Below are 24423 nucleotides of genomic sequence, written 5' to 3' on the forward strand. Positions count from 1 at the left end.
TCAAAATGGCCCGAAAGGTTGAGATTGGCTCCTATTTAATATAGAGCTTTTTAAAAAGAAGCTCGAGTGGTTTCAAGCTGTGATATTGCGCTGTGGGAATCAGATGCCCAGCTGCTGGGGAAGCTTGTGCCAGGAATGGTTCCCCGGGCAGGTTTTGGACATGAACTGAGTCTCTTCATGGAGAAAGCATAAAGCATCCCTCCCTCCTGTCCTTCCCGCTTGCTCCCAGCTTCTGCTGCCACATAGAGGTGCTGAAGATCCTTTGCCAGCTGGAAAAGCTGGTCTGTCAAAAGTTTTTTTTTTTTTTTTTTTTTTTTTAAAGGAATAGTGTTAAAATGTTATAGGGTATGTATGCTTGAGCAAAGACTAACTGTTGTATGAAGGAACTGTGTTTGATATTACAGAGAAAAGTACTTAGTTCATGAGAAAATGTTCCCCCTCTATTTATGTTTTAATGAAATATTCTAATATTGGTCTAAGCAACTAAACTAATTGATCTTTGACTTCTAAGCACTTGGTGAACATAAAGCTATATAAAAGTACAGTAGACTTGGAGATCTTTCTCTGAGATAAAATTGTGATAATGTTTACATAAAAGGCCATCTGTAATCATTCAAGTTCAACCTTGAATAGGGGGACACACAGACATATATTTCAGTAGTTAGGCAAAATTTATTAACTTATCATAGCTGGTATAATGTAAAAATAATTTTTCACAGTCACATAAACTTTGAGGTAGCTTGAAATATCTGTTTCCCTTGTCTGACTTGGCAATTCAGGATGAAATGCAGGACTCTGTCTCTTAGATAAGCTGTTTATTTTGCAAGACAATCGTCTTGGCTTGTCACTGATATTCCAAAGTGGCCAAAAAGGGGTTGCATGTTTCATTTTTATGCTGTGTAACTGCGATTTCTAACTCCTGCTTCAGCTCTCATTCTTCAGCTTGGGATGTGACTGCAAATGGCTGTGGTGCCACAGGATAGCTAATTGGTAAAGCCTGTTTGGAATGTGGGTAAGCCAGCCATTTTGGCAGTAAGCAGAGAGTAAAGAGCACTCTTTTTCCCTCAGTTGACTCCCAGGCTAAAATTAAACAAGAGTTCGATGTTTCCACATTTAGTGATTTACAATGCATCTGTTCTGAGTCAACTAGCAGAAAGAACTAATTTCCTATATACTTTTATAAAAAAGAACTCTTCATTTGGGTGTAATATGCAGATCTATATTTCTATAATATGCTTTAGTGGAAATGCTCTTTAAAACAGTAAGATAATAAGTAAAAGGATTCTTTCTTGTTTCTGTTATCCTTTAAAATGATTGGATAATAAATTAATGATGCTAAGTCAACCTCTATCAGCACCTGCTGATCATTCACATGTCCTGAGACATCTAGGAGTCATAACCTCAGTGCTAAAATAATTCATGGTGCAGTTTATATAGCAAGATGGTGTAATGTTTTTTTTTTAGTTACCTAGTTGCTAAAAGTAAACAAAACTTGTCAGAATTAGGTTTTTTGTAGATCACTCCCTTTGGTCATATTTGTGATCCCTCCCCAGTAGAAAGTATGCATTAACTATAACTTAAACTTCAGTTACCTGCAGAGGTTTTTCAGTTCGTTTTATAGGGGAATATGTGAAATGTTTTACTCAAAGTTTTTACTGGAAATAGCAATATAGATGTGTTTGGATAGTGCATATACAGCAGAATTTAGAAAGAATTCTTCCAGGGTGATCCTTCATTGTTGTAGAGATAAAACACATTTTTCTGCACATAAATAGCAAGGCTGCTTCTCAACATCATAGTATGTTGTTGTTAAGTGTTTCATTTCAATAAGTAAATTTATGACTGAACTATCTGCTTTTCCTAGTTAATCTTTTTCACCAAAATGTTGGGAGTGACTCAGTAATGCAGTTTACTCTTTCACAAAGCTCTTACATTTCCCAAAGACAGCCGTTTTTGCCAGATGTTGCTAACCTCCCTTCTCCTTCCCAAAGCACTCGTTCACCTCTGCCGTCCTCTTTCACCATCCTGCTGCCTTCATCCTTTTCTTCCATCTCTGTGATACTCAAAGCTCTTTCCCATTTTTTCATCACTGCTGAGCATCCCTCAGCACCACCGCTCTGCTGCTCGACTCTGCTCCATTCCACCGCTCCTGCCTTTACCTCTGGTCTCTTCTCTGCAGCTGCCTCCCCCAGGTGTCCTCTTCCACCTTGCAGAAGGGTACCGTATTCCCTTTTTGTCCCACCTATTACATGCTTGAATTTCCCTTTTGAAGTAGAGGGTAGGGCTGGAGCCCCAGGCTAGCGACCCCTCTCCTCCAGCAGCCTTTGCTCAGCGCTCAAGGTGGGAGGAGGTGGTGGCAGAGCCAACCCAAGCGCAGGAGGCGCCAGGTTATCTGTCCTCTGCGGGCCTCCTGCTCCCGTGGGAAGACGAGTGCTGTTGCTGCAGCTGTCATCAGCCAAGGAAGCTTGTTAAGAAGGATGAGAGTGCCAAGCACAGCTGTGCTCTGCTGCCTCCCGTCCGTCCTCCTCCTCCGCCGATGCCTGCAGCCTCCCCTCGGTTCGCTCCTTCAGGAGAGAGGCAGGAAAGTTGGGGAGGAAGGAAATTATTTGCCCAAACTGCACCGTGCAAATGACACCATGACTTCGCGGAAATTCTCAAATGTTCAAAGATTATGTGGTGTTGGGTTCAATTCTTATTTTTCAAATCATTTACTAGATAGATGTAATAGATAACTCTGGCAAGAACTGGGATCTGGAAACGAAACCCAGTATGGTATGGAACTAAGGTCTGTTTTTTTCTGAAATATAAATTTAATTAAAGGGAGAAAAGGGGAGGGGAGAAAAGAAAGTTCACCACAGTCTTAATGAAATCCAGGAAACTCGAGCATTGCATTTTGACAGAGACAAAATAGCAATTAATTTTTTTTCCTTAGACGTGTAAGGAGTCTGCTGCCAACTTACAGCTTGGTCCTCACATCAGTGAGATCTTCGTTGAAAACTGAGGGGTGGGATTTTTATTTCTTGGCATGAAAACACAAGTTTAAGCAGGGGGAAGGCAAGGCAAATCTGAGAACCTTTTCTTTGACTACATAGTTATTCTGAAGAAAGCTGTTACACAGAAAACTTTACGTAGGTGATTAAACTGCTCTTTGAATATAGTGGCTGGGCAGCAAATACGGCAGTAAATTTCCCTAATTCAATGTGACAGAAGTGGCTCGGTAGGAGGCCAAAGTTACCTGACAGTCAAATTGAAAGGCATGTAATGTAATTGCTTATCTGAGTACTTGTACTGTTTTTTTTTTGTGGATTTGCTGGTTTGTTTTTTTTTTCTGTTCCAAATACAAGCTATCAAGGACAAAAGACAACTGGAAAAATAAACTATTTTGCTCTTTGCTCTACCTTAGAGTTTTATGGGATTGTGCTAGTGTGACTTCACTGGAGTGAAAAGATAGTTTCAGTTCAAAGTGTGACTTAATTGTATTGAAATTCTTAGTTTTAGCTAATTTTTTGCAGTAAACAAGGAACTAAATTGAGTAAGTAGCATCATGTGCTACAGTAACATTCCCCCCCACCCCCCCCCCCCCCCTCCGCCCTAATCTAAAATAATTTCCTGGGATGTGGTAGACCTGGATTTGTACCTGTTCAGATCATGCAGATTGAGAATCTGAAAGGCAGCTGTCAATATTTCAAGTCAGATTTCCAAGATCTGAACTAGCAGGGGGGCTTTTCTCTTGGAGATGAGGAGGAGAATGATTTAAACATCCAGCTTCAGAAAAGCTAAATGCTCCTGAGCAGTGTCAGCGCCCTTTCAGGAGTCTGTTATAAATATGGGGGTTTTGTTGACTTTGCCTGTAGGCTGACTTTATTCCTCACTCTTTGGGAGGTCTCTGACTCCCACTTGTCATATCACATATACATTAAACCTTTCATTAAGTATTGCTGACAACAGGCCGTATCTCTTAAAGATGCAGGATTCTCTTATTTTGGCTTCCAAGTATCTTATAAAAGCTAATGATTGTAGCATGTACTTTATCAGTCCTCTGTTACCTTCTGCTTCCTTTTTTCAGTCTCCTCCAGATCCCGCCGCAAGGCATATTCACTGCTCTTCTTACTTGCACGTTCCCCATTTACTTTATGCTTGACATCGGCTTTGCCTTAAATTGCAGATTTATTTCTAAGGTTTATTACTGACATTTAAAGCCATCAGATCACATAGACTCGTCTGTGTAGAGGAGTTCCTCACAGTGTGTGTTCCAGCTCCAAGCCTGTGCTCAGCGGATGATTTATCTTTGTGTATTTCTTGACTGCCATTTTCCCATTGAACTCATCAGGCTTTGCTTGCATCGCCCCAAGTTGGTGGGTCTTCTACCATTTAGAATTCAGCTGGGTTGGAAATGTTGTTATATACAATAAACTATATACATGCTGTTATAAAAATAAACTCATAGCTTACCTTTTCTTCCCCCCTTACCTTTTTTTCCCCCCAATCACAATTTTGGTCGTGTATTACTTGTTTTCACGCGTATGTTTTTTGCTGGTTTTTGGAAAGTACATTCAATTGTGTGACAAGCCTTCTGAGTTTATTTGAATTTATTATTAAATTCAGCTTGCTGCATAATTATATTGTATACTACAGAGTAAATATGTTACATATTGCTTTAGGAACTATGATTCTTTGAATTATAGAAATACTGTAATTCTCTAGAACTTGGTGCAAGGACCTTCCAGTAACCACAATTTCTGTTTTGAATTTATTTTGTTATTTATTTCATTTATTTATTTGTAATGAAATTGTAAAACTTAAGTGAAAAGATAACTGGCTATTACTACTTGCTACACCTTTTTAATATAATTGATAACTTTGCATTATATTAATCCAGTTGTTTCTGAATTTTACAGCTTTGTAATTAAGTTCTGCTGCAATAGGTATCTGTACTATTATAACAAAAGCCCTACTAATACATCATCAGATTTTTAATGCAGGTTATAGTGGTTCATGAGTTAAATCTTAGTGTGCTTGGCCTGAAGTATATGCTGAGATTTCTGGAGACGGAGAACAGTTTTTCTCCTATTTTGAGCCTTAATGCTTCCCATGGAAGTTTTTGTCACAAGCATAAGAAAATTAAGAAGTTTACTTTTAAGAAATGAAGATAGTAGTCCTATCTTGCAATCGTAGGACTTCGAAATTGAGATTTAAAGAAAATATGATATATCGTAAATAAGGACAAAATCTGAAGATCTTACAGTATTGAGACTTCCAATGTTAGCAGAGTTCAAAAATTTGCCTTATGTTACCTAACTAGTCCACTAAAGAATATTCATGCCACATCTACATGAAAAATGTTTTTCTGAGCAACTTTGGGCAGAACAGGCACCTAAGTTAGACCTGTCTTCACTAAAAGAACTTACTGTCCTAGGCAAGTTTTTCTTTGCTGAGTTTGGGGAGAGTTATGCATTATATTCTCTTTCTGTCAAGGGTCTCATTGACTCATGTCTTGCATAATGTTATTGTTGGCTGAGAATCTGAGGAAAGGTGTTGTGTGTATTCAGTTACACACACAACTTTGTGAAAACAAGCATTTTTCTTGGCAAAAAATGGTGATATGCAAAATCAAAATGCAATTCTCTGCGTTTGTTTTTTGTGTGTGTCCATAACACTGGCAGTGCTGGCAAATTTCTCACTTTGAAGAAGTTATTGAGGTTTATATTTTAATTATTACTCTTGATTGGAATTTAAAAGAAATATATATGTAAGTCCAATCCAAACAAAAGTCTGCATCAAAGATGATTTGTGTGCACAAAAAATGAATACGTATATGGAGATAATTTACATTTTCTTCTCTTTTCTATGATGTGTAGGTGCAGTGCTCTTGTCCAGTGTACAAGGTTTAGCAATTAATGTTGATCCGGTCCTGTATACTTGGCTTATCTACCAACCTCAGAAACGAGCTAGTAGACACATTCAGCAGGTATGTATTTTTGGAGGGAAAGGAATGGGGAGAGGGGAAACTTTCTCTTCCATATCTGCCAACAGTGGATTCTTGTTCCACGTATTTTTTTCTGTCACTCTGGTCTTTGTAATTTGCTGCACATACTGCTGATCTTATTTTGAATTATTTAAAATGTTCAGTTTTGCACATGAGCATTTTCATTTCACAGAGTTTTTGTTTATAATCTTTAATTAAATAATAAATGTTTATAATCTTTAATTAAAAGAATAGAAGGTTTTTTGATGGTCACTGTTTACAATCAGTGTTTTGCAAGTAGCTTTAATTACTGAGACCTCATAAGCCTTCTGAGTCTGAATAGTATAACATGTTTTAACCATTTGGGATGGTCTATGAAATAATTGCATAACTTGTTATAAAATCACTACTCTTATTAAAGTCCATTTTAATAGATGAACTATACAGTTTAGAACTTGACATAAGTGAATGCTGTAACAGATTCTGTATATCATGTCAAAACACGTTTGCATTTGAAGCGCTCAGAAAAGATACGAGAAGTTAAGGCTGTGGGTCTATGTGGCACAGTCTTTTCTTTGACATATTCTGTACCTTAACTTTCATGCCCCAGACTCCTGACCTGGAAAGAACACAGGTTTTGCCTGATTTTAACCTTATTTTTAACTTATTTTACTGCAGATCAGTAGAATGTTCTAAAGCTTAAATTTGACGTAATTGATCAAACTAGTGGTCTACGTAGCCTGATGTTCTGCCTCAGTTATAAGTGGTCAATTATTAAGTGGCCAATAAAGAATGTTTTGATATTTGTCTCATATATACTGGGCCCTTGAATTGATTAACATGATCTGTAAACATTCCTGTTTCTTGTGTGTAAATGATCTTGTTAGGTAGTAATTGTCAAACATGAATTTGCGTCCCATTAAGCTCGTTCTGCACCAGCACCATCTAAAAAGCTTCCAATGTGTGAATTGCTGCTTCATTTTAATACCTTTATGCTGTTTTTAAATGTGTTGAGTTATTCTTCATTCCTGCATTGTAACTGGAGCAGCACAACATTCCTGCTATACCTCTTTTTAAAAACAGACCATTTATTTACTTTTGCAATACTGTTATGTATCTTTCCAAAATGTAATTGAACCTGATTATTTCAAATGTTCATATAAGAGTCTTTCCTTAACTTTATTATATATATAATCAACTGTTACTCAGTGCTTTCTCTTTTGATTGCCTTTGTATACTGAGTGACTAGAAAGGTTTAGTGACTACATTAGCAAACTTATTTGTCCCTGGTTTTGATCACCAGTAGCAAAATTTTCAGCCAGATTTTGATTAAGTGGCTATTCGAAATTTGTGCCATTACCTTATACAGCCTTCTAATTTTTTGTTTCATCTATTTCTGATTAAAATTAGTGTCACATTTATAACTTTATTAGCATTTAGAGTTGCTTAGTGACTTGAAAGTATTTTAAATGTAATTTTATCAGCCTAACTGTTGACATCATACTAGTTTCACCATTAACATAACTGGTACTAGACTGTACATAATAAAAATTACAATGTCTGTAGTAGTTGTGAAGAAACTTTAATTGAAAAGAAAACTATACCTGTATTAAACTATCCTTAACCATAGACTTTCTTTATGTAACACTGTAATTATCCTAGGATAAGGACTTTAGTCAAAGTTATGGCCTTGTATATCACTGGAAAAGGTTTAGTTTCCATAGTCTAATTTGTATAATAAAATACGCACACTTTGTACAACCTTCATAATTTTTGAACATTTAATGGAACAACTGTAAGCCATGATGCTTTCAAGTTATGGTCAAAATGTTATTGACTGATAAAACTGTTTTATTCCTCTATTCTATTAGTCCTACACAATTGGTATAGAAAAAAAGAAAGTACATCACGTTAGAAGTTCTGTGTGTGATTCAGAGATCTTTTAAATTTTAATGTCTACTTGATATAATTTTTTTGCTCTGTCATTATAACTAAGTCAAAATTGTGAGTTTTATCTGAGAACCCAGTCAGAAAATCTTCCAGTACCCTTTTTTCTGTGTACACATTCTATCAAGTAATAGCATTGAGTTCAATAAGTTAAATCAAATTATTAATTTACTTGCGATCGCAACTATAGCCATGTAAATTTGTCATGGCATAAAGGGATAGGGCTGGGATGGTCTGGCTCCCCACAGAGACAGGTTTGCCTTTATGTACTGGAACTTCTTCAGATTTGTTTTTCTTTTAATTATTACTGTGGGATTCTTAGATTTTATGATGCCAATTTGGTAGTACATATATTTTACATCTTTACTGAAATGCTCCCTATGTGTAATGTAACTCTGTTGGCGGGATTTACTCTGAAAGCAGGAAAAGTTAGAAATATCAGAGCATACTTAACTTTATAAGCAGAAATGGGTTAGGACAGAAGTAAGCACAGAAGTAAATGTGTTTTTACAAAACACATAAATTTTCAATTAATTTTCCATAAAGCTTTACTGTGTTGTCCTTAAGAAATGTAATTCTCTTTGCCCATACTGAGATTTTATTCAACTGGAACAGGGCAATGAAGGATTGCTGCGTTGGGGTGTGGGGGTACACGCAGCCCAGTGGGGACAACCCCTTTTCATTTATTACCTTCAGACTCTTGCTAAACCTACCTCTGTTTGCACCTTGCTTACCCAGGAGCCAGTGATTGTAGAAGTAGGCTGATAGCTGAGGCCATTCTGTCACTTGGTTTGTACAGATGTTACTTCTTTTTAGTTTCTCCCCTCCTTTACCCCAGTGTGTCCATTTTGTACAATGAGGTTATAAACTCTTTAACCGTGCTTATGTAGTATGTAGTTCACTAGGCCACGAGTCCTGGTATGTTCTTAGATGGTGTCTGAAAATTGTGATGAATGATAAATGAGGATTTAAAAAGTCTAAGGGTAAATACCAAAAGGAGAGAGAAGCTGTTTAAATGAAAAGTTACGTTTGGCACAATAATCAGTGGATATAAACGGGTTCTTCATATATTTAGGCTAGAAGTAAAAGATTTTAAATCTTGCATATTAAGACAGTAAAGTTTTTTGCTGTTTCTATTATCATTAGAAGGAAATTTTCTGACTTGTTCATATATGGAATTTTATGTCTTTAGGAACAATATGTATGACAGCTGTTTGCAGGAGAAGGGGACTGGACTTAGTGTTTATCTAAAGAAAATGTTAGGATCTAGAAATTCACTTAATGTACAATTCTTCTATGTAAGTTATGTTTCTGTGCGGTGTGCAAGCTACATACGTCATTTATCCTCATGTTTATTTTATACTAACTTGGAAAAAAAACAAAGGAAAATTTGGAAATACAGCTAGCCTTTAAGGCTTCTGCATAATTTTTTAAAATACGGTGGAATGTTTGGTGCCAGATGCTTTCAGTGAATGACATTGTGGTTTATTACCTTTTTGTTACAAAGGGGCGGTGCGTGCCAAAGCGTGGCTGCTGGTACATATTTGAATAATGGTCTGTGGGGTTGCTGTTGTGGCTATATTGTCAGTGCTCTAGGGTAAATGGATGTAAATAGAACTTGTTTTTCTCTATCCATTTTGAATTCCAACATGCATCTATAAGTTTTCCATTGTCCCCATTGAAGCACAGAAACAATGAGAACATTTCAGTCTAAAAATCCGTGAGACACTCTTGGTGCTTGAACAAATCTGTGTATTGCTTTTGAATTTCTTTCATGGCTACTAGAAATATGTGGTGTAGTTCAGCTTCTTTGTTGAAGTGAAAGCATTGTGTAAAATAAGCCTCTTCTGTACCTATAGTCGTGTCCATTATTGCCTTTTACCTAATTGGTGATATGGGACATAGGTCAGTATAATGCCATTCTGAGGGGCATAACTGGAATTTAATAATGAGTAGTAATGCTTCTTATAAACTTTGGTTTGGCAGAAATGAAATAACAAGTCTATATATATAAAACACAAACAATCAAAGAGCTTTTGTTGAAGGCTTTTGATGTCGTTATTTTAATATGTTTGTTTCAAGTTCATAATTTGTAAATTTTTCCTAGTAATAATAGGGGAAACTACTGACACAGTTTGTAGTAAGAAGTTCTGCTTGTTTGTATACAGTGTGCAGCATGTTTTCTTTGAAAGTTGATATGGCAAAGCCAATGCTGCTTATGTTTATATTAGTCAGGAATAGAATTAACATCTTTCTTTGAACTGAGCTTGAGGCAAACTCTTTAGTTTTCTTATGTGTGAAGTCTGCAAAATCCTTTTAGCTATTACACTAAGTTATTTGAGATCTTGCTCATTAAAAAGTGTGTTCCAGTGCTCAGTCACCCTCACAGTAAAAACATGTTTCTTTACGTTCAGAGGAAGCCTTCTTTGTTTCAGTCTGTGCCCATAGCCTCTGGTCCTGTCACTGGGCACCACTGAAGAGCCTGGATCCATCTTCTTTGCACTGTTCCTTAGGGTACTTTTGTACATTGATGAGGTTCCCCGTGAGCCTTCTCTTCTCCAGGCTGAACAGTCCCAGCTCTCTCAGCCTTTCCTCATGTGGAAGATACTCTAGACCCTTAATCATCTTTGTGGCTGTTTGCTGGACTCTTTCCGGTATGTCCATGCCTCTCTTGTACCGGGGAGTCCAGAACTAGACCCACCACTGAGTAGAGGGGAAGGATCACCTCCCTTGACTTGCTGGCTGTACACTGTCCAGTGCAGCCTAGGATTCCTTTGCAGCAAGGGCACTTTGCTGGCTCTTGTTCAACCTGGTGTCCACCGGGGCCTTTTCTGCAAAGCTGCTTTCCATATGGACAGCCCCCAGCATATACTAGTGCATGAGGTGGTTCCTACCCAGGTGCAGGACTTTGCACTTCTTATTGTTGAATTTCATGAGGTTCCTGGCAGGCCATTTCTCCAGCCTGTCAGGGTCCCTCTGGATGTCAGTGCAACCCTTTGGCATATCAGCCAATTATCACATTAATGAAGATATTGAACAGGATTGGACCTGTTATTTACCCCTGGGGTACATTGCTCCTTGCTGGAGTCCAACTAGACTTCATGCCACTGATCACTACCCTCTGGGCCCAGCCATTCAGCCGGTTTCACTCCACTGTCTACTCATCTAGTCCATACTTCATGGGCTTCTCCATGAAGGTTTTATGAGAGTGTCAGAGGCCTTACTGAAATCAAGGTAGATACTAATAAAAGAAAAAAAAATGTGGATTGGTAACAGGGACATGAGGAGGTAAGGAAAAGGTATTTGTTATCATGAGAGTGTTTTCACCTCATCATCAGCTGATGATCTTTCCAGATAATCAGTATAGCAAGTATTACAAGCTGCTTTGCCTAGAAAAAGACACTATTGGTAGATCACCTTTCCTGTTTGGAGAACTGTACTGTGTGTACAGTGTGTAGTAATCAACACTAGAAACCTGTGCCAGCTAATGGGTTAAACAAAAAACCCAAGAGCACCCAAGACACATTATATATTAAAGGGACAGCAATTGTTGGAATTTATTTTCTTAAGTTATATTAGTTTACTCCTCAGCAATATCGGGCTGAAATAACTTGAGTCTTAGTGCAGAGCAAGGAATAAACTGTATATATCAAAGTAATGTGACTTAAAGTTCAAAACTTATTTTCAAAATCCTCGTTTTTCTACTTGTAAGCTGGAGACATCTGAGACTCAGCACCTTCTGATCATCATGCCCATAAAGATACTTACACCAAATTGTTTGTTTAAAAGAAAAAACACAACAAACAGAACTTGTTCCTTAATGTATATGTTAAAAAAGACAGAATTTGTCATCCTTAGTTATATACGGGAACAACTAAGGAAAAGACATTGTACCTCTTCTAGATTCATCATGCTTTAACGTACTGGAATGTAATCCAACTACATGATTCCAGAATCCAAATTTCTCCCTCTTTTCATGAATGCATACACCCTGGAAGATTGTGTATCCCAATTCAAAATCAAGAATTTTTCATGAGCTGGGTAGGCAGATTACAGAATTGGTCATTAGCAATTCCATTTAATCTGTTTTTTCTTTTCAACATTTTTCTCTGCTCATTTTCTCTTTTCTTTACCATTACTGTAGGAATTTTACTGTTACAGAATCCTTTCATTGCTTTACAGAAAGGTCATTGTGAGCTGAGTATATTATCAACTCTTGATGGTATGCTTTAGGCAACTTTGCATTCAGAGGTCTGCACCGGTGGTCTCTCTGGAACGTTTGCCTAATATGAAATTATTTTGTCATCATGACTTGGTCAGTAGACTCATATAGAACAAGTAATTGGTTTAATTTGATTTGTCTTAAGATGGCTTTTGGAATATTGCAGATCTTTGTGTCTTTAGGAGTCAAACACTTCTGAATGAATGGCAATGAATGAATAACACAATGCAAGGGCAAGTTTCAGTGCCCAAAGTTAAGATTTTTTCATGTTATAGCAAAATTGGGTGTTGAGGGTAGAGCTGTGTTGCCCTTCTTTAGTTCTAGTTTTTCTTTTCTACGTTGGTAAACAGCAGGAAAGGCTTTGATAAAGCAAGCATGCTTCAACGTAAACATAATTGTCTTGTTGGTGTGCAAAGGTTTATTAAATTATAATAGGTTTTGATTTCTGATAGTTTGCAGGCCAAAAGCACTGTGTTTATCGCTATCAGAATCTGTCATCTCTTACCCCAAGGAACACAATTAAGTTTTTGAAAGATTTATGAACGAAGCTACTGCTTAAAAGCTACATGGGACCTGAACCTTATACGTTCTGCTTTCAGAGACCCCTTAAAACAGCTGATAGAATGCTTTCACCAGTGGGTGAAAATGTGGAGGTTCTTGGCTGACACCAGTTCATCACATAAGTTTGGAAAGATTACAGCTAATTGGTGATTGGTCTTTTATCCCAGCAGAGCACATTCCTGAGCATACCTGAAATTCCTACACAGCAGTCACAGAATTTAATTTGAGTTAGCAGGTTCACCTGCCAGGAAAGAAGGTGCCTTTGTGAACCCCAGGGGTTAGGTATGCCTAATCTTTTTAATTGGGGATCAATTTAATTTTAATTCATATGATGTTATTAATTAATTATGTTTAATTGAGAAGGAGGCCTAATGCCTGGTTTTGTTTGAGCCCTCTGAAGGAATTTAGGTGTGTTACTTACATATATATATATATATGTTATTATGTTATTATTATTTATGTATATGTTTTATATATTAGTCTCAGAAATAAAAGCAATGAAATTTAACTCTGTAGTCAAGCAGTGATTGTGATTTCATGATATTAGAACTTGTTGCAAGGTGGGCAAGGTAGGTCCTCCTTGTTGTTGGAGCTCATTTGGGCACAGCTTGGGACAGTTTTGCAGCATAGGTAAATATTCTTCTATCTGGGTCTGGTGTCATTTCAAAGATGCCAACCCGTGCCTGGGCTGAAGCTTCTGAGTTCAGCATTTCATAAGCCAGTGCTTAATTTTTTTTCTTTTAGTAATAATATTTAAGTTCCTATCTTGGAGTATCCTTTTGCCTTTGGACTGTTATCACGGGGGTGACTGTATAGGCATGCCTCAAATGAAGGTTATGGGTCTGCTCAGTTGATCAAGTTTTCGTTAGAATACATTTCTCATGTTCCCAAATCTGCCTAAATCTTCTTCAACCTAACACTTGTGAGAAGTTATAATTCAGAAATAAAATACTTTATTACCAAAAATCCCAAGTAAAATAAAATACTAATTTATTCTACCTGGGGCAAATTTCCACTAGCCCTCTTTACAGGATATTTTAGCTTTGGTTAATTGGCATACCTCCACATAAATCAGGAAATACTTGGGGCTTGGGATTCTTGGCAGGTTGGTTTTTAGCTATTATTGTTCTGAGCCTTTCTCTGATTTTAGATCTTTATCATTTCCAAAGTCATGTTGACCACGCAGTATGAAGTAAATGGATGAACAGATTAAATTTTTTATTTTACATGCATAAATAGCATATTTGTATATGTCTGTGCTGTGTACACACTTACTGTGGTGGTTAATGCTTTAGATTGTGTCATTACAACTTAAATTTGGAACAGGGTAGCTTTCCTGTAGGTTTTTAGCCACTGCTTTAAAAGTTAATTGTAATAATAATTCTGGAAAAGTGGTAAATTTTATTATTTTGAGCGCCATGAATCATTATTAATCTAATATTTGCTATATAATAGCCACAGAACATTATTGCATTGATAAAACTATGGTTAGTGTTCTAGAGCAGAATATGATTGTGACTTTGTGTCAATATAACAACCTCATATAAATGTTGCCATAGTTCCATAAATTTATTAAATGTTCTTTATTTATCTTCTTTATAACACTACCAATTAGTAACCAGAAAGCTTACATCCCAAATAGGTGTGTTAAACTTTACTACATATTACTTTTCTAGCTAGCTTTTTGGATTCTTGTGATGAAATGCTTATGATAACACTTGCCTGCAATGTCTCCTTTCCCATCAGATTCATCTTCTCGTACAGCTGTGGGGCTCTTGTCATCTGCTATTTCCCAAGCCACAATTTCCTCATCAGTTTGTGGCTAAAACCCAAATCTTGATGATCCTTTTCCATCTAGTTCAATGTTGATCTTTCATCTTCTGCATTCTTTTAACCAGAAATCTTTTGCCAAAAACCTGACAAGATTGTACTGGGCGTCATCAACAGCAACATCAGGCTTGATTTCAGTGAGCAAAGATGAAACAGCTGTTTCATTGTCCAGATCAACACTCGAGCACTCAATATTTGGTCATAATTTTTTCCAGCTTTGTCTGTCTGTGATAGCCTTGATGTTTTTCACTATATGACTAGTAGTGTAACTTATTATTATTATTATTATATTTTGCTGATCCATTTCTTCAGTGGTTCAGAAATAGATACTGCTTCTTCTGACAGTATTTCCATCCTATTGTCTTTTGTACTCTTTTGTATTGTCTGTGTTCATTCTTCAGAAACTCTTGCTTCACTTTGGCACGTCAGTGTTCTTGCAGTGTTACGGCCAGAATTGCCAAATCGTGGCTCAACACTTGCTGTCATGGGAAAGCTGCAGATGGCTTTGCCTTCTGAAAGGTTGTATCAGATACACTGCTAAATTTTGAAAATAATGATGTAAACTGTCTGACAAAAGTTTACAAAACTTCTCTCTGTATGCATGTGGGTAGTACTTCTGTGGTGTAAAACTTGTCTTCTCAAAGCCGATGGGTTTTTTTGTTGTTATTGTTATGGCTAGAGGACACCAAAGTAGCATATTACTGTTTTCCTGAAGAACTTTTTAGGGTTTTTGGAGACAAAGCTGGTGACTGTACATTCAGAGAGAGGAGGAGATGAGAGTTCTGTTTGTCATTGACATTAGTGTTTTCCTATTAACTTTGCATACCACTGTATATATAAGTTGATTGTTTTCACTGGAGTAGGATTAAATAGTTGATTGTCTTTCGTATTTTAATTTACTTTTATAGTGGAAAATAGCGAAGGCGTTTGGAAGTCATTCTCCTTCAATTAAATGATTTTTCTGTTTGTTTTGGGGTTTTGTATGTGTGCACGTGTTGCACACTGCTTGATTCAGTGATCTGTTTTCTATTGGAGAAAATTTACAAGCACATTGCCCGCCTCACACGAATTTGTTTCCCACAGAGATTCCTAATGCAACGTGTGAGGTTTCTCGTTACTCAGCTATATGGATTACATTTTCGCTCCAATACCAACAAAATTAAATTACACAAAAATTGATTAAGATGCAAGTAATCCTGATGTCTGATCTTTAGAAAAAAAATTTTGTCATCTTTAAATGATAACCCTCTGCAAAATCAACAGTAGAAATACTCTGCTTTTGTCAACTGGGATACATCTACAATTTATGTAGCAGCTAATGCTACAGCAGAATGTTAACAGTCAACTGTACAACAAAGTTGAGGATTCGGTTTTTAAAATGATTTTGTCTTTTCCAGCTCATGTTACTTAAAAAAAAAGTAACAACAAAGCCAATAGATTGTATTCATTTGAGGACTTCCAGTTCCAGAATCCATGTGAATAATAAATGTCACTTTTTTCTAATATTAAAATAAGGATGCAGTCCTTCAAGCTAGATTTTAATGCCTTCAATTTTGTTTAACAGTGTCGTATTTTGAGCAGTTTGTCATTTATTGATATGCTTGAAAGACAACAATAACAATATCAGCAGTGGTCAGAATTAAATTTTATGTTTAAAATGTGGGGTACAAATACAATAATGTGTAAATAAAAATAAATCTTTTCTTTGGAAGTTTAATGAAGGGTGATAAATTTCTTTGCCAAATTTTGGGATCTTCATATCTGGCTAAAATTTTCCAGTATCCATTAGACATTTAGATAATTATTTTGCTTTGGTGATCATCCAGGTTTATTCACATATATTTTGATTGGCTAACAAGCATGGTATTTTAAGTTAATAAATTATATTTCACGTTTTTGTAATCATAGAGCTTTTCTTCAGACTAACAGGACTAACAAAGACTTACAAGTGCAGGTCTGAATGTAGCGTTTCATAGCTTGTTTTCAAAATATATGTGCTCCAATCATTGTTTCAAGTTGTCTTATATATTTCAAACTATATAGTTTAAGACATGGTTCTCATGACGATGTCATAATTCAGTATTAATGTGTTATGGTTCTGAGTGTTTCACCAGACACTTCTTTTTCTAGCAGTCTGTTGGAACTGTCCCGCTTGGTGTATCAGTAACTCGAAAAAAAGAGGATGAGGCATCAGTTGGAAGTGCACCTTTGGCAAGGCAGCAGTCCAATCAAGCCTCTGAGTATGCCAGCAGTCCTGTCAAAACAAAAACAGTAACAGGTATGTATGATCACTTCTTTGAAACTACCCATTCAGCCTTTGCAACCTCCCTCAATAAAATGCTGTGCAAAAACTGTGGAACAACTTTCAGTTTTAAAGAAGTTTTCTCCTAGAAAATTCCAACTTTTAAGTTAACAATAATCAATCTTGTCATTTTGAAATGTATGTTTAATTTTCTTCTAATTTTTGTTTAGGTACTATCTTTGGGGCCCTGATAGTTTCATTTAGCACATTTTCTAAAACAAGATAAAGGAGATGTGCTTTCAATAGAATATCTGCTATTTGCCTTGGTATCCAATATTCTAGTCTGTAGTTTTATCAGACTTCATGCACTGCTGTTAATTTCTTTGATTTCAGTCAGTTTATTCACTTTGCTTAGTGTGACATGTATGGAAGTCAAGATCTATACATAAATGGTTAAAATTCATGGTTTTCAAAATCAATCTCCCATAGAAATTAATTTCTTGGCACTTCTGTTTCTGGAGCTCAAGAAATTATAAAATTTAGGACTATTTTCCGGTCACTTAATAGTGCTAAAGTTAAACTTTGTTATCACTATCAAGATGATAAGGCTTTCTGGGATTTTCTAGGCTATATATTCTTATAGTACTGTCTGCAAGTAGTAAAGTAGGAGATCTTCCAATAAAAGTGATTATCCGGCTGAGGCTTTTAGTAATTCGTCTGAAATACAGTGAACAAATTCTCTTTTCCTTTGCGTCGATGTTTATTTCCAGATAATCATGAAGTACTTCAAGATGTTGTCTGCTGAAAGTGAGATTACAATCTTGTCTGTTAATGGTAGGGTTAATTGTTATTTTGAGATTTAAAAGGACGGAGTAAAACCAGAAAATCTATTTGCTGAATATTATGTGAGTTGCCATGTTATCAGTGGTAGTAAAATAATAGATTCATTTCAAAGACTTCTTTCTATTTCATGTATGAATATCCTTTATTTTTATCATTCATTTATGAATTTCTTTTAATTTTGCCTGTAATGAAATCACTGTACTATGTATATTCTTTTTTTAACTATATTTATTGCCTTTTCTGCTATATCAACATCATAAATGATATGTTTTGTTTCTTCTTGATTTGAATTCGGCCTGTACCTGTCAAAAAAGTACAAAGGTGTAATTCATTAGAGAAACTTTTGTAACTTTGAATATTTGATGTTCAAAACCAGCTATTTGCATGAACAGGTGATAGATTAGTTTGTGTTAATTACCAATTTATAAAAGTATGTGTGTAGTTTGCAGAAGCAACTTTGTACTTGAGTTTTGAAAATTAGTGGCCCAGTCTGGTACCTGCTCAGCTTGGTAGCCGGTTTTGATCTTCAGCCTTTATTATTCTTCCCCTTGAGTATTCTCTTTTCTGCAGTATGAACCACACCAGAATAGTCTACTAAAGGAAAATCTTATTGTTCAAAATCTAGAGATACCATGAATGTCATTTTTGCTTTTGTTTTGGGTTTTGTGTGTGAGAGCAGAAGTGATAAAACAAAATGATAAATTATAAATAACATCCTAAGAGCAATAGAAGGGTTTTTGTGCTTCTCAGCTTCTTCCACTTTGTAATTTGAAGTCAATATCAAGATGTGTTTTCAATTACTTAGTACAACACACATTGCTGCAAAAATGAAAAGTACATTGTAAAGTTTCATTTATGTTAGCTACCATTTACTTTACGCATTCACTTTATCAAATAGTTTAGCCTAAATGCCGGGGGTTTTGTGACTAAGCAGATATTTGCTTCTCTATAAAACAATTTCATAGCATAGAGTTTGATACTAATAATTGAAAGATGGCCGTACTGATTCTCTCGAGATATAACTTTGACTAAGCATTTTCTTTTTTGAATAAGAAGCAGTCTTTTAAAGAAGAGATTACTAATTTTTGTTTCTTTAACTACCAACTGTTTAAAATTTTTTGAAAAAAGTTACTGTTTTTTTAAGTGAAGCTACGTACATATAGCAGAGGCTCTATTTTGTTTGGGTTTAGGATGGGGCATGCCTGACTGCTGGTTTGAAGGCTAGCCTGCGTTTTAAAATGTCTACCCATTTGTTATACTCTGGATAGAAAATGCTAGTTGTAAAATACCTGAAGTATTTGAGATTTACATGCAAAGAACGGGGAATAAAAATATAAAATGAACGCCAAAGAGCAAAATCCTGGTATGCTAATGAAATTATTGGAAGGGATGCTATCTGTCTCCTTCAGTAGACCACACAGTTTTCTCTTAATTTAAGAAAGGAGAGCACACCACAGTGCCATGCAGGCTGCTTCTCTGTAGAGCCTCCTGAAACTTCATGCCATGTTAGAATCTTTTCCTTTAGGGTTCATCTTGTGCCCCGTTAACAGAATTGGCTTTGCACTGGAAGATTCAGGGGACAGTAAAGTCTAACACGTATGTCGTGGCACAAAAAAAGTCTGTGCTTTGTTTACAAAGCCACCAGTTACAGTGGTTAGAAAAGGCTGGACAAGGTGAGATCTCATTCTCAGAGAAGTGTTGGTGGATCCTTCCTCTCACAGTTCATTTCTTTACAAGTATATAATGTGCTGGAATATGGTGAATGAGTGACTAGTTTATTCAACTAAAAATAGAGTGCCTGTGATTCTTCTCCTTTCTAATTTTTCTCTGTCCCTTCCTCCCACAATTTTTTGCTTTATATCCTTTCTATTAATTTTACCTGCTTTCTGTCTGAGTTTTCTTTCATTAATTGTCTCACATTTTTAAACCAGAAATATCATGATGATGATAAGTCTAGGACATATTATGCTACAAAAGCATTCTAGGTAAAAGAGGCGGTGATCCTTGTATTTCTTAATCATCAAGGCGCTAACTACAGATGCTCTAAGTTGTCAAAAAATTGAGATTCCTACATCGATAAAACTGAGATTCCTACATTGATAGCAAGCACATAATGCATAAACTTCGCAGATTGAAAGAGCCTGTATCTTAAAATCGTGCTATTCAGGTGCTGATTTTGAATTTATCCTTTTCAAGTCTAGCGTGATCTCAGCAGTCACTCCCTTGAGTATTAAAAGAAACTCCCTATGTATTAAATGAAAGCAGTTTGTAGTCACAGCTGTAAAATGATTTAAAACATTGATCTTGAGTTCAGTTTATTAGTTAATGGCTGCTGAGACCTTGCCAAAAATGAAGCATGGGAAAAGAGCAAAACTGCTATTTATATGGTATCTGTCTGTGAAAATCCAAGGTTTCTGTTCTTAAGTCTCGAATTGTAGTTATTTATAAATCTCCTTAACTACAGAGGCTTCAAAAACAGAGTAAGACAACAGAATATGGTTTAAAGTTTGTATAATGTGACATAAGGTTTAAGGTGAAAAAAATATTTTTTAAGAAAAAGTGTTTACCTCAATTCCTTTATCTGCCCGCTTTTCCCATTCTCAGCAATTCAGCAGTTCCCTGTTATTTCAATGAAAAGTGATCTGCAGACCCATAGCTATACATGGAATTATAGCCCTTATGTCTGGATAGTGGCAAAATGGTTGCTGCATGTGTATATAAATGTGTTATTTATATATACGTAGCATACCTATATGGGAAAACATTGTGGGCCACAGCAGATGGACAAGGCAGTCTTTGAAAGCTGTCCTGTGCACACTATTGAATAACGATTAAAACCAAAGTATATGTTTTCAAACATTTGAGATGGGCACTCATTCTTTAGTAAAATAACTTGTGGATTTCATTCATATTGAATTATGATAGTTAGTTATTTTCAGGTTGTTTGAAAAGTATAATAACACTTTCTATACATAAAGATGAAATTGTTTGGGGTTTTCTTTTTTCACTGCCTCCTAGTAACATCTTTTACAGTGACATTTAATTTCACCAACATCTATCATGACATCCAACATTTAGCAGTGCTTGGAAGTAACTATGATATCCCAGAAACAAATTTGATATTGAAAAGTAGCCTCACACATACTTTTTAGTATAAGGAACGCTTTTAATGAAAGAAGCTACTTTAGAGAGGCTGAAAAGGTTATTAATTTTTTTCTCACTCAGAATCCTGAAATTTGAGTTTTCTTATAGCCATAGGTTAGGTACCATGTGGAATTTAATGTGTCATCTAAGAAGTCATCAACTTTTCAGCTGGAGTAGGCCCCATAGCCTCTTACAAAGGCATCTGAAAACTAAATGTCCTGTCCCATAACTGAAACTACAGTTGTCACATAAAATTTTGCTGCTCGCTATTGTGCAGCAGCCAGATATTTGGTTCTGGTACAGGGGGTGACTACATTTCAGCCATGTCACCAGTGTACATCAGGGCATATGATAGCAAGCAAGGGGTTTTCATCACTAGGTCTAGTGCCTGTGACCAGAGATTGCTCCGTTATGTTGTCTGGTGGACAGATTGCAAGGGCATTTGCAAAAGAGTATTCAACAATGGTGGGGTTTGGACAGCTTTTTTCCATAGGCTGGGTTGATCAGGTCCACAGGTCAGAGCGCACGCTGGTCATGTAAATCCACTACAGTTTCAGTATTACCATGGAGTATCAGTCCCAAATTCAAAGCCAAGAAGAGAATCCAGCATTGTTTTATTCTGCAGGAAGTGTATAAGTTGTGCGTGAGAGTATGTGCATGTGAAGAGACAGATAGGATATGAAATCGTTCCAGTTTGGAAAAATCTCTTACTTGTGTTTCTGAAACATAAACATTTTGCTCTGTGAAACTATTCTTCTTACATAGAAATAATTAACAAGTTTTAAAGTTTCATAAATGCTAAGTTACACCAAGTCTACTATTTGTTTGTATTTCAAGCAGATGAAGGATGGTGTCAAAAGAAGTTCAAAACTCTGTCTTAGATGGACTTTATATTCTCTGCCCTCTATAAATTGTCTGATTTCTTATAAGGACGGAGCTCCTGTTGCCAATTTCTACCTTCTTTACTCTGCTCACTTATTGTCCCAAAGCTTGTAGAAATGTAGTATCTTTGCAATATTTATCCTGTCAAATTTGATCTATATTGACCAGCAAATGTAAAATTAAAGGACAAGCAAATGAGTTGTGGCATCTGCATGGAATATAGGATTGCATAAGCCACCTTTCCATAGGAAAACAGGCAAAGAAAGATGCCCACTATAGCGTAGATATAGTAACACACAAGTTGGTCGTTACTCACTATAACTGGAACTTCTTGGTTGTTATGGGAAGTTTTAGTAATCTCATTTTGAAAACTCTACTCAAGTAATTCTTTAAATTCTTTCAATGTATACAGGAGATATTTCTGATCCACTACTAAGTACTTCTCCATAAAAGTGGAGAAAAAAGGAAGTTTTGAATATAGATATTTCTCTATTTTACTTAGGCTAACTGATGCTGTGTTAATGTTTTTAATTGAAATTTCGTCATAAGTTAGTAAACTTTCTGCTGACTACAGCACGGCAGAATATCACCTGTACTTAGCAAAACTGGATGCAGTTACTGATGCTTTTTTTTCTCCTAAAGTACAAGCAGAATGCTGAACTAGATTCCTGCTAAAATAAGCCGTTGGAATGCAAAAAAACTGGCAAATGTGAGCAAGGTCTGGCTGATGAGAAATCAATGGATTATCTGAAGTATTTGAATTAGTAGGTCACTATTTCTGCTCAATGAACTGAATGATTATCGTTTATTCATGCCTGCTGTCAAATTTATGACTGATTTATTTGGAAAGATGAATGGAATCAAATAGATGCTAAATAGGGAAAGTAAAATATAGGAATTTAAATCTGACGCACATTTACCTAGGGTGCCTGAAAGTACTAGGATTTTTATAACTTTATAAATTGTATTTAGTTCTTGGAGGGATGATTTAAAAGGAATGCCTCCAGGCATAGATGACATAGTGACTTTTGAATGGCTGGACAGTCACATACCTATATTGAAAAGTAATTTTTGTGAGTTTTCATAGCTAGTAAAATGTTTGACTTTTGTCTTATGATGGCACGATTTCTTCAGTTCAGCGTGTGGATTTCAAAAACATTAGTAACACAAAGCCAATGTAGTTTATCAAACCCACTTTCTGTATGGAGAAATTCAAATTTGAGAGAGAGAGAATGGGTGTTTGCTTTTAGATTATATTTAAAAGACTAAAGAACTTTCAGTGTATTTTTAAGAAGGCAGAAATCTCGACAGAATTCCTCCTGCAATTACCAGAAAAATTCTTGCAAATCCAAAGGCTGAAATTCTTACTTCACACTATAAAATGTATTTTGAATGGTGGATGAGATTAAGATAAATTCAGGCATAGTCTTTAGATGAACGTAAATATACCACATTTTTGTAATTAATGTAGTAGCTCCGTTTTGCCTGAGAAAGGCTGTTATTGATTTGTACTAAAGTGTCAGTCCTTTTTTTTAATTTTTGTTTCCAGAACTAAATAGGTATTTTTTTGCCAGAAAAAGCGCAGCAATCACTCAGAATTTGGTTGGAGAAAATGCTGACCACAGCTGTTCCTTGGCCAACCCCCACTTTCACACAGAAAGTTCCTTTTTGCTTTCACAACAATGTTAATATCACATTTGTCTTTGTTTACTGACATATGTTTACTGCAGAAAAAGGCATGTTGGGTAAAAAGTCAAAAGCCTCTGCATTTTAACACTTATTCTGCTGCGAACTCATTGACTCACCATTCTGATTTGGTCACTACACCTCTCTGCTGCCATTTCCCTGGGGGTAAGGGACTTGCTCTGGCTTCTTGGCAAGGACTGTGTGGCCCAGTGACTGTCTTGATTGATAAAAGGAATGTTTTATCTGCACCATTAGTAAAGTAGAATGCAAAAACGCTCAAAGAAATGTTTACGCAAAGACCGTTCAGTATGTGGGCAAATATATTGCATATTTTTATAAGTGTAAAAGGACTTCCTGCTGTTATTTAAGTTAGTTTTTTTTATTCTCAAGCATCCTGATGAAGGGTGCAAACTTTTTTACACGCAGATCATCATAGTCTTTCCTTAGGAAAAAAGAAAAATCTCAGTTACATGAAAAATTCAAATATCAGCCATACAGGAATGCGGGCATAGGGAATAACTTCTCTTATGATACTGCAGAAATAAAATGTGAATATTTCTGAAACGCTTCTGGATACTGCTGGTTCAGAAAATATTGGTAAATAGAGCTTTGAGCTTCACCTAATGTTTTCAGTGAGCCTGCTACTTGGACTAACTTTTAAATTGGATTGTGGGAAAAAAATAGCACATTTTAGATAGGAAGTATTTTTAACGAGCTATTGCTCTGTGTTTTTGCATATTTGCAAAATGTTTTATATAATGTTTTAATATCAAATCATGGAACAAAGTTATTATATGGAAATGCATTCTATTGAGAACAGAATTTGTTTCTTTGGCTATCATATATCTATACACAAAATTGTGAATCATTTGTAATGCCTTTATATATCTCTATATATAGACATACATGTTTAGCTCTGTTGTGTTGCAAATAGAAAAATATGTCGACTTTTGAGGAAAGTTGGAATGCAAACCTAGAACAAACAAACTTTTATGTAACAAGTTTCACTGAATTTTTACTTTTGCACGATATTATATATAGAAACCAAAACATGCTGCTTTACAGAAAAGATCAAGTAAGTTTTAACTAGGTGTTGGGATT

At 35.9% G+C, this 24423-nt stretch overlaps 1 protein-coding gene across 6 annotated transcripts in view; it reads left to right on the plus strand.

The window, feature by feature from the left end:
- VPS13B (vacuolar protein sorting 13 homolog B (yeast)) overlaps positions 1-24423 on the plus strand; it is a 461850-nt gene that overhangs the window by 188340 nt on the left and 249087 nt on the right. For 5 of the 6 annotated variants that reach the window (XM_014965404.1, XM_014965406.1, XM_014965407.1 and 2 more), the window contains exons 19-20: positions 5859-5968; positions 16656-16803. In XM_014965404.1, coding sequence (XP_014820890.1) covers positions 5859-5968; positions 16656-16803 — 258 coding nt within the window. The remainder of the gene's footprint in view (positions 1-5858; positions 5969-16655; positions 16804-24423) is intronic. The other variant, XM_014965405.1, reaches the window with a different exon arrangement.

The sequence above is a fragment of the Calidris pugnax genome, unplaced genomic scaffold, assembly GCF_001431845.1.
Source record: "Calidris pugnax isolate Ruff unplaced genomic scaffold, ASM143184v1 scaffold41, whole genome shotgun sequence".
Taxonomy (NCBI): Eukaryota; Metazoa; Chordata; class Aves; order Charadriiformes; family Scolopacidae; genus Calidris; species Calidris pugnax.